Source organism: Clinocottus analis, unplaced genomic scaffold (genome assembly GCF_023055335.1).
Source record: "Clinocottus analis isolate CAN_PGR_092001 unplaced genomic scaffold, fCliAna1.0.p SCAF_10, whole genome shotgun sequence".
NCBI classification, from domain to species: domain Eukaryota; kingdom Metazoa; phylum Chordata; class Actinopteri; order Perciformes; family Cottidae; genus Clinocottus; species Clinocottus analis.
The window spans coordinates 2,435,209-2,445,368 of record NW_027175821.1 but is presented as its reverse complement, the minus strand read 5'-3'; the positions used below and the strand labels follow the sequence as shown (position 1 = coordinate 2,445,368).

Here is a 10,160-nt window from a genome sequence, read left to right as displayed (position 1 = left end):
CCAGTGGTTGGCGTAGATCATGCACTCGGCCACGGTCTCGTGAACCTCCAGCGGCTGGCGGGGGACCAGGGCCGTGATGTTCCTCTCCTCGTCCAGCTGGGCTCGCACCTGAGAAGGGACGGGGGAGGAGTTAAGAACAAGGTGAGGGACGGGGGAGGAGTTAAGAACAAGGTGAGGGACGGGGGAGGAGTTAAGAACATGTTTAGAAAGTCCACCGCTAAAAATAGTCCCAAACAATTGCCCAATTTCCCCGAAAAAAAAATTATAAAAAAGAAGCCGTTTTAGGAAATTTAGGATATTTTATATTTTTTAAATTATTTATTAAAAAAATATATAGATTTTTGTTAAAAAATATGTATTATTTTTATATGTATTATTTTATCCTTCTATATTATATTTTAAATGTCTGTATGACTACATATAATTGGTTATTTTTATAATATATATTTTTATATATTATTTCGCTCATGTAAAAAGTGTTTTACTTTGTATTCCTGCAGTCATTCATCCTGGTAAACATGAGATAGAAACATGGAAACTTTCATTCCAGTGGGTTGAATAAATAACGCTTATCTCCGACAGCAAAACAGCATTTCGCAAAAAACAATACCGCCGTGTAATTTCACCATGACTCCAGCTGTGAAACGACTCAATACATCACTCGTATCTAAATAAATAAATAATAAATAAAGATGTTTTATTAGAGCTTCTTGAACGAGAAGAGTTCCTATCTTCTTTTGACGGATGAAGTGAATGAAACACATTTATTTTAAAGGCCGCTCTGTATTCTCACGGCTTTTACTTCTCCCTGGAATCACTTTCTGAGATCCACACAATCTAGACTTCAATACAACCAGAGGAGTCGCCCCCTGGTGGTCAGGAGAGAGAATGCAGCTTTAACACATGAAGCATGGACTCCTATACAACCAGAGAGTCGTCACACGTCTTCATCTCCACACGGTCTTAACGGTCGTGTGTTCGGGTGAGCTCTCTTATTTTGAAGGGTGACAGGAAACCCCCTCTCACCTCCACCCCTTCCAGCTCCAGCGCTCCACCTTGGTCCCTCTGGGCCCGGAGGTGCCTGGCGACGCGGGTCAGCGTCTCCAGAGCGCTGACGAGCCGAGCCAGCCGGCCGTCCCGCTCCGCGGGCTCCAGCCCCGCCAGCTCCGGCACCTCGGCCCGCCGGCCGTCCAGCAGCGCCTGGGCCAGCTCGTAGTGCAGCTGGTAGGAGGAGCGGACCAGCGTGCGGCCGTACCACACCGAGGCCACGGCGAGGGTTTGGGCGTCGAGCTCCCACATCACGCTCATGGCGTATCTGGAGAGAGAGGGAGAGAGAGAATATCGTTGCACAGTAAAGTTCACATTGTGAAGCATAAAGACGGGGTGTGTGTGTGTCTGTGTGTGTATGTGCGCGAGTGTGCTTATATGTGTCTATGCGTATGTATCTGTTTGTCTGTGTGTATGTGTGTGTATGTGTATATATATATATATATATATATATATATATATATATATATATATATACCCGAGACGAGGCGTTCACTGACCTGTCGACTCCACCCAGCAGGGAGCAGAGGTCACCGCTGAGGACGGCGGGCAGCATGTCGTAGCGCCGGTCAGCCAAGTAGCACGTTGTAGCCCTTCAGGGACGAAGAGGAAGAAGAAGAGGAGGAGGAAGAGGAAGAGGGAGGTGGAGGAAGAAGAAGCGACATGGATCATTGCAATCAAGCGTGTTTCCTTGAGACGAGGCAGAACGAGGCTGCTCGCTTTTAAATTTATCTATTTAGTGTATATGCTTTATGATAATAAATATACACATAAATAAATGATAATAAACATATATATGGATATATATATTACGATACAAATTAAATATCTACTTGTGTATTATGATAATAATCATATATCTCCACCTGGCGCGGGCCTCCAGGTCGGTGAGCGATCCCTCGGCCACGAAGTGCGTGACGTCAGCGATGTGAACCCCGAGCTCGATGCGCGTCCCCCCGGCGAGGCGGCGCACCGACAGCGTGTCGTCCACGTCCTCGCAGCCCGGCGGGTCGATGCTGAACACCAGGTGGCTCTCCCTGAGGTCGCGGCGCTGCGCCGCCTGGGCCGGGTCCACCGCCCACGGCCTCTCGGGGGAGTTCACCGGCATCTCCCTCAGCTGAGGACGCACACCCGGTTACTCGCCCTGATTTGCGGTTTTTGAGCGTCCCCGTCCCCCACGCCCCCCCGGAAGACCTCGTCAGAGATCGGGCCCCCGGCCCCGCTCACCTGGGCCTCGGAGAAGGGCGGCACGTGGATGCAGTTCTCCACAAGGATGGTCTGGACCTCCGTCTCCAGCTCGCCGGCCCGACCCAGAACCCTCACGCTGTGGCCGTTCGGGTACAGCGACGTGCTCTCCCACGAGTCGATGCGCACCACCACTCTGTGGTCCTGCAGGGGGGGCAGCACAGACCTGAATGAGCCAAACAAGTCTACATGAGCCAAACGAGTTCCCTAAGCCGAGTCAATAGACGGGGGACCAGACCTGCAGTGCGTCGGCCTGCCCGGTGCTGATGCGGATCTTGGGGATGCGGTGGTCCCAGGGAACCGCCAGGATGCGCTGGGAGTTCCTGGTCTGGGGCTGAGGCCCCTCTCTGGGGGGGAAGGTGACCACGTAGTCCCTCCAGTTCCTCTGCAGGATCCCCACCACGCGGCCTGATGGGGGGGGGGGGGGGGGGGGGGAGCTGTACTTTATTGTGTTTGACTGTTAAAAATGTTTTTTCCTTTCCAGGCATTTGCTTTTTAAATCATCTTAGTTTATAAGGTTTTAGTCCCGCCTTTAGCGTCAGGTGGTCTCAACTCTTGCCTAAAAGGTGGTCTCACCTGTTCCCTAAAGGCGATCTCACCTGTGCCAGGAGGCGGTCTCACCTGTCGCTTAAAGACGGTCCGATCTGAAGGCTGTTTCACCTGTCGCATTAAATGCCGTCTAACCTGTCGCCTAAAGGTGGTCTCACCTGTCCCCTAAAGGCGGTCTCACCTGTCCCCTAAAGGTGGTCTTACCTGTCGCCATGGGTTTCCTGTCGCCCTCTCCGCTCGGCTCCTCCCCCCGGCCCTCGGCCAGAGCCGTGTCCTTCCCTCTCCACTCGCTCTTCGGCAACAGCTCCACCGCCACCAGGTCGCCGTGCACGGCTCTGTTGCGGTTCTTGGTGCCGCTCACCAACACGCCCGAACCCAGATCTGGGGAAGAAGGAGAAGAAGAAGAAGAAGAAGAAGAAGAAGAAGAAGAAGAAGAAGAAGAAGAAGAAGGGTCATCGACAGCCAATCACAGAGAGGCCGATGAGTTGCATTGGTCTGCTGCGGTTCTGCACCTGAGTTCTTGTTGGACAAACCCTCCGCCGTGATGGAGGCCTCGCTGAGCGCTCGGTGCTTGCTGATGTTCAGCGTGCCCTGAAAGAAGAGAAGGACGAGCTTTATTTTACTGATGTGAGGAAACGGTAATGATCTCGTTTAATTCAGCAGACTGTCCTCAATCAGCTTTAGAGCTGAAGACTCTCTCTTTGACCCTGAAAATATGTTTCTACCATTGCTACTGCAAGTTCATTTCATGCGTTAAAGCTGCTTTTTCTTTCCTCTGGTTGTATAGAAGTCCATGCTTCATATGTTAAAGCTGCATTCTCTCTCCTGACCACCAGGGGGCGACTCCTCTGGTTGTATAGAAGTCTATGCTTCATGTGTTAAAGCTGCATTCTCTCTCCTGACCACCAGGGGGCGACTCCTCTGGTTGTATAGAAGTCTACGCTTCATGTGTTAAAGCTGCATTCTCTCTCCTGGCCACCAGGGGGCGACTCCTCTGGTTGTATAGAAGTCTATACTTCATGTGTTAAAGCTGCATTCTCTCTCCTGGCCACCAGGGGGCGACTCCTCTGGTTGTATAGAAGTCTATGCTTCATGTGTTAAAGCTGCATTCTCTCTCCTGGCCACCTGGGGGCGACTCCTCTGGTTGCATAGAAGTCTATGCTTCATGTGTTAAAGCTGCATTCTCTCTCCTGGCCACCAGGGGGCGACTCCTCTGGTTGTATAGAAGTCTATGCTTCATGTGTTAAAGCTGCATTCTCTCTCCTGACCACCAGGGGGCGACTCCTCTGGTTGTATAGAAGTCTACGCTTCATGTGTTAAAGCTGCATTCTCTCTCCTGGCCACCAGGAGGCGACTCCTCTGGTTGTATAGAAGTCTATGCTTCATGTGTTAAAGCTGCATTCTCTCTCCTGGCCACTAGGGGGCGACTCCTCTGGTTGTATAGAAGTCTATGCTTCATGTGTTAAAGCTGCATTCTCTCTCCTGGCCACCAGGGGGCAGTTGTACCTGAATGTATCGCCCGGACTTGATTCCGGCCTCCAGCAGCTCGGCGGGCAGGTGCTCGGCGTACTGCCTCTCTGAGGCCTCGCTCTCCTTCTCCTGCAGCGCCTGAGAGACGGAGCTGTACAGCTCATGAGCCGCCTGAAGCTCCGGCCAGAAGTTTTGCAAAAAATCCTGCAAAAAACAAATGTGGAGATGATTAAATGGTCATCACTTGTTAAATTAAATAGTAAAATATTCTACAATTAAGTGACAACTTGGCCAGAAAAAAAAACTCTCGAGACTTTGGAGGTAGAATTCATTTTAAACATATTTCTTTTATTTTTTAAATTTATATCTGTATTTTTTTTTAGATTTTTTTTTAAAGATGGCTGCTGCCACGTCACATGAACGTACCCGCACAGAGATGACGTAGACTCCGGAGTTGAGGCTGCCGTACTGAGCGACGGCCTCCTGGTCCTCCGTGAGCATCACCACGTCCTTCACACCGGCCAGGTGGTTGTAGTACCACACCGCTGCCGAGTACACACACCTACACACACACACACACACACACACAGCTTGCCTGTTAAACTTTCACATCATATTTAGTTACTTTTAGCACATAAAAGTACTCGTTTACTGCAGTAAAAGAACTCCAGATTGCAGCTCCAAGCCTTAAAAAGTGAAAGTGAAAAGTTCGGGGACGACATAGCGCGTGACACAGGTGGGCGTCGTCGTCAAAGAGCCACGTAATTAAATCTTTATCGTAACAAGAATCGCGGTGGTCAGCAGCACTTTTACTGTCTAATTATCTTTTCCTTCTGTGTTGAAGCTTTTCTGCTGGCGGTTTAATCTCTGCAGCAGATATTTGATCTGCAAATGCATTGATAACAATTATGCAAACTAGCAGAAACCAAAGCGTGTGCTTGTAAAACCTTCACAGATATATTGATTTTTTTTTTTCCCCGGAAGGGGTTCTCAGCTTGATATCTTTTTGATTTGACCGTTGGGGGATTTTATTTTTTGGGTACTAGTCCAACTTTTTGCATAAAAAAAACATCAAAGAATCCGCATGCACCCGTTTTATAGACCGAGCCTTACGTCAAGCAGATCTTTGGCAAGGCATCGAATCCAAATCAATATTAATTTATTACTGAACGGAAGAAAGAATATCGCTGAAGGAGACGAGCTTCCTCCATTCAACCCTCTGAACTCCGGTGCAGTTTCGGGGCGTTTTTTTTTCGCTGAAATATTTACTGAATTATTGCCACGTGAGTGTTGGTCTCAGATGGATCCATCATGGCTGCCAGGTTGTTTTAAGAAGCTCCGAATTTTATGTTTTTTTACACAATCTGGCTGCTTCAAACGGTTCATCTGTGGCCAGATATTAAAAGAGACAAAAAGAATTAAATGTTTTTGAGGAAAGTGATGTGTTCAAGGACCCTCCGAGAGATGAAAATCTGACAATTACGACGATTTTCACACTTCTGGCTGTGATAAACAGTGTAGGTTTCAAGCTTGTTTGAAAACATCCTGCTATATATATATATATATATATATATATATATATATATATATATATATATATATATATATATATATATATATATATTTAAGTTGCATGTACTTGTAGCTTTTTTTGTTATAACACTTGTTTTCTACCTGAATAGAGGAAAAAATATCTTTGAAAACAGTGAAATAGTGAAATTGCCGCTAAAGCCGCCAGAGCCAATCTGACTTCAAATGTTTGATTGACAGCTTAGCCAGGAGGCGGGCCCTGGGTTGAAGCTCTCACACAAGTTGAACTGATGTTTTGCGGTTTGTTTCTTTGGTGACTTCCTGGAGTCTTCAGGAAGAAATGAGCAGCTTTAAAGAGTGAAGCACTTTGTTAGTCCGGCAGCACGGACCTGGTCTGCCACTTCTCCTGCCGCTCCCCCTTCTCTCGGGGGCAGTACGAATACTCCTGGAACTCGTTGGCGAACAGCACGCAGTCGTGTCGAGGATCCTTCAGCAGGTTTCTCAGACGATTGTATTGCCTGTGTGGACACACACACACACAAACATGAACAAACACACACAAAAACAAACACACACAGTTGATAGGAGACACTCTTAAGGTCTAAATCATAGAAAAATACTTTGGCATTTTGGGTAGTACACTCATTTATTTAAAATATTTTATTGTCTCTTTGGAGCTAGTTTGTTGTCTTTTTGTTATAGTTTTGTGTCTCTTTGCAATCTTTATGCGTCTCTTTGACAAAGAGAGCACTGATCTACTCACCTAACTCTAAACTATTCCTTGAACGTAGCGCAAGTGTGTGGAACACAGAGCTGGATATTGATTTCATAGATCAAATAAGCACATGATGCACTTTACAGTGCACACACACACACACACACACACACAGACACACACACACACTCCTGTGGGTTGAAGTGAATGGGGAAACTGTAATTACTGACACAGTATGGCATCAGAATCTGCTCCACCAGCTTTGTCCACCTTATCAAAAGTGAAGCAGCATCATATTAATGATGCAACATTTTAAAAACGCTGGCGTCGGCAAAAAATACAAATGGGGGTGGAAGCGGGGGGGCATGTGGGACCCCTTATGTACGGCAGTCCCCACCTTTGTCAGAGTCTCTCTCTTTTGTATTTCTAGTCGGCGGCCTCGTCTCGTTTAAGCTTCCGTCAGCGGAGCTCGCGATAATGAGGTTGACCTCTGAACGCCCTTCACTCACACGCGGTGATTAGAGGCGCGATACAGGAAACCGCAGCCTCAGGAACTAAAAGGTTCTGGACCGCAGGAGCCCATCGGGAGCTGGATGGAATAAAATAAACCTGTTTAACAAAAATAAGTTTATCTTTACCCCGAGAACACTAACGGCGAAGATTTTCACCTGAGCGATTGTGGTTTTATTATTTTCATTGTGTTGATTATGAAGGTATGTGTGTCTTATTGAAGGTATGTGTGTCTTATTGAAGGTAGGCGTGTCTTATTGAAGGTGGGCGTGTCTTATTGAAGGTAGGCGTGTCTTATTGAAGGTGGGCGTGTCTTATTGAAGGTAGGCGTGTCTTATTGAAGGTAGACATGTCTTATGTAAGGTGGGCGTGTCTTATTGAAGGTAGGCATGTCTTATTTGTGAAGTCTTTTTTTAGGAGTCTTGTATAATTATATTTTAACATATTTTGATGTGAAGTATATTTGATCAGGTACATGATATCGGGTGAAAGTGACTGTGTGACTTTACTGTTCTTGGGTTAAAGTGAGCTCACCTGCGGCCTTTGCTGTGCTGCACGGCCTGGCAGGCGGTCTGCGTGAAGACCACGCCCTGCAGCTCCGGGACCTCCAGCACCTCCAGGTAGTCCACCACCACGCCCACGTCCGGCACCACGTAGTGGGTCAGGTTCGCCGGCAGCACTTTGGCATCTAGTCGGGGCGCAGGCAGATCAGCTCCACGTCAGATAAACTTGTGTTTACAATGTTTAAATATATCAGTTATAAGCACATTAATATCAGTATTGATACAACACGTCTGTGATTGTACTGAAGAGTTACTGCAGCTCACATGGAGTACTGTATATTGTACAATATGTACCTCTGAGAAGTAGTAAAAAGTACAATATGTACCTCTGAGATGCATTGAAGAAAATAATTAAGTAAAAAGTAAACACTAAAGAAAAGTCTGATCAATTGATTGTTTGGAAATGAACGTGTATTATATTCCTAGTGAACGTGCAGTACTGGTGATTGTGTAGTACTAGTGAACGTGCAGTACTAGTGATTGTGTAGTACTAGTGAACGTGCAGTACTAGTGATTGTGTAGTACTAGTGAACGTGCAGTACTAGTGATTGTGTAGTACTAGGGAAGGTGTATTATATTCCTAGTGCAGTATTAGGAAACGTGTAGTACTAGTGAACGAGTAGTACTCGTGAAAGTGCAGTACAAGTGAACGTGTAATATATTCTGAGTGCAGTACTAGGAAACGTGTAGTACTAGTGAACGTGCAGTAGCTACTAGTGAACGTGCAGTACTCGTGAACGTGTCGTACTAGTGAACGTGTCGTACTAGTGAACGTGTAGTAGTAGTGAACGTGTAGTACTAGTGAACGTGAGTACGAGTGAACGTGTAGTACTAGTGAACGTGTAGTTCTAGTGAACGTGAGTACTAGTCAACATGTAGTACTAGTAAACGTGTAGTAGTAGTGAACGTGTAGTACAAGTGAACTTGAGTTCTTGAGTGTGTCTTGCTCGTATATCACAGCGTAACAAAAGGCGTGCGCGTACCCCGGTGCTCGCATCCCGCCTGACATAGCGCGCTGTAGCAGGGCACGCGCTCTCGCAGGTAGTGCTCGCGCACCACGCGCACCTTGCGGCCGCGGCAGCTCTTCAGGTGCAGCACTCGCTCGGTCCGGATCATCCTGTCGGACCCGGAAGAGTCTCTAGACCCGCGGTGCTGGTGAACAACAACAACACGTCGAAACCAACGCGGGGAAGTCAGCCCGCCGACGTCATCACGCAAAAGACAGCTCACATGGCCACGCCCCCTTCTTTCTGTGTGGCTGCGTTCAGGGGCCGTCGGGGATTATGAGCGATGACGGTGAGCTAAATAAATAAAACGATCAATAGAAAAAAAAGAACACACAGTATTGATACATATTGTATCATATTTGAGTATTATAATTATTATATTAATAATAATCATAATTTATTTTTATTTTTATAGAGCTTTACTATGTACTCAAGGCACTTTACATGGTAAAAAAAACACACAAGCAATACTAACATAAATAAGAGAGATAATAATACCCCAAAAATAATCTAAAGCAAAGGTGTTTTTTTTACTTTATATATTTTATTTTTAATACAGTACAAAATATTATTTTTTTTTTAAGTTTTTCATTACTTTATTTTTTTGTCATTTCTTAGACTTTTCTTTTTGTCAACTTTATTTTGTCACATAATTTATTTATGTCAGGGTTTTTTTGTCGACAATTTTTTTGTCATATTTTTTTGTCATAATTTAGACTTTTCTTTTTGTTTACTTTTTTGTTGTCATAATTGTGATTTTTTTGTGTGTGTCACACTTTCTTTTCTTTTTGTTGTTGTTGTTGTTGTTGTCATAATTATGACTTTTTGTTGTTGTATCGGAAATGAGCTTCCATATACTTCAACCCCGAAGTGACATTCAAACCGCATCGTTTTTCTGTGTATTTTTTAAACCCAAGCGGCAGTGAGGAGGGGGATTGTCCTCCCGCCTCCTCGCTGCTCTTTGAGCGGCTGCAGCAGCGGAGAGCAGAGCGGAGCTCAAGTTGCTTCTGCTGGAGAGTCACAGGGATGCTGAGGACTTTACGCACCGGGAGAGACGCCTTTTGAGAATATATTTACATATAGACATACATATATGTATGTCTATATGTATGCATATAGACATACATATATATTATTTATTATTAAAGAATATTCCATGTCCACGTCGCCTCTTCGGGAGCTCCACTAACAGTGGTTTATTTCAGTCTCCGAGAAGGAACTTTATTTCGGACGCATCCCTCCTGCAGGTAAGACGCTGTTTGTTGATGTCGTGCTTTTACTTAATTTAACAGTTAATGAAACACACAGGAAGTGAGTTCATACTCACGGCACTCGTGTGTGTTCTACATGTGTTTGTCTTCAGAGGTGATTCTAGTTGCAGTTAATGTGCATTTTTGTCCCTAAAAAAACAATCTTTTATAATCGAGCTGCATACTTTATTGTATTGCATTCGCTAAATAGGCACATTTTTAAATTGGCATACTTAAAAAAAAAAGAAAAAAAGCCAGCGTTATTGCATTTTTT

General features: G+C 45.6%; 1 protein-coding gene across 2 annotated transcripts in view; it reads right to left on the bottom strand.

The window, feature by feature from the left end:
* dis3l (DIS3 like exosome 3'-5' exoribonuclease) overlaps positions 1-8,810 on the bottom strand; it is a 12,852-nt gene extending 4,042 nt beyond the window's left edge. Inside the window, exons 1-13 of one of the 2 annotated variants that reach the window (XM_068581928.1) lie at positions 8,613-8,810; positions 7,601-7,754; positions 6,231-6,359; positions 4,738-4,873; positions 4,348-4,515; positions 3,354-3,432; positions 3,046-3,222; positions 2,531-2,700; positions 2,275-2,436; positions 1,914-2,164; positions 1,548-1,640; positions 1,027-1,315; positions 1-108 (exon numbers count right to left, since the gene is read on the bottom strand). The exon at positions 1-108 is cut by the window's left edge and continues 128 nt beyond it. In XM_068581928.1, the coding sequence (XP_068438029.1) occupies positions 1-108; positions 1,027-1,315; positions 1,548-1,640; positions 1,914-2,164; positions 2,275-2,436; positions 2,531-2,700; positions 3,046-3,222; positions 3,354-3,432; positions 4,348-4,515; positions 4,738-4,873; positions 6,231-6,359; positions 7,601-7,754; positions 8,613-8,745 (2,049 nt within the window). In that variant the 5' untranslated portion in view covers positions 8,746-8,810. Of the gene's footprint in view, positions 109-1,026; positions 1,316-1,547; positions 1,641-1,913; positions 2,165-2,274; positions 2,437-2,530; positions 2,701-3,045; positions 3,223-3,353; positions 3,433-4,347; positions 4,516-4,737; positions 4,874-6,230; positions 6,360-6,953; positions 7,056-7,600; positions 7,755-8,612 lie in introns of those variants that run through there. The other variant, XM_068581937.1, reaches the window with a different exon arrangement.
* Between the last annotated feature and the right edge of the window lie 1,350 nt (positions 8,811-10,160).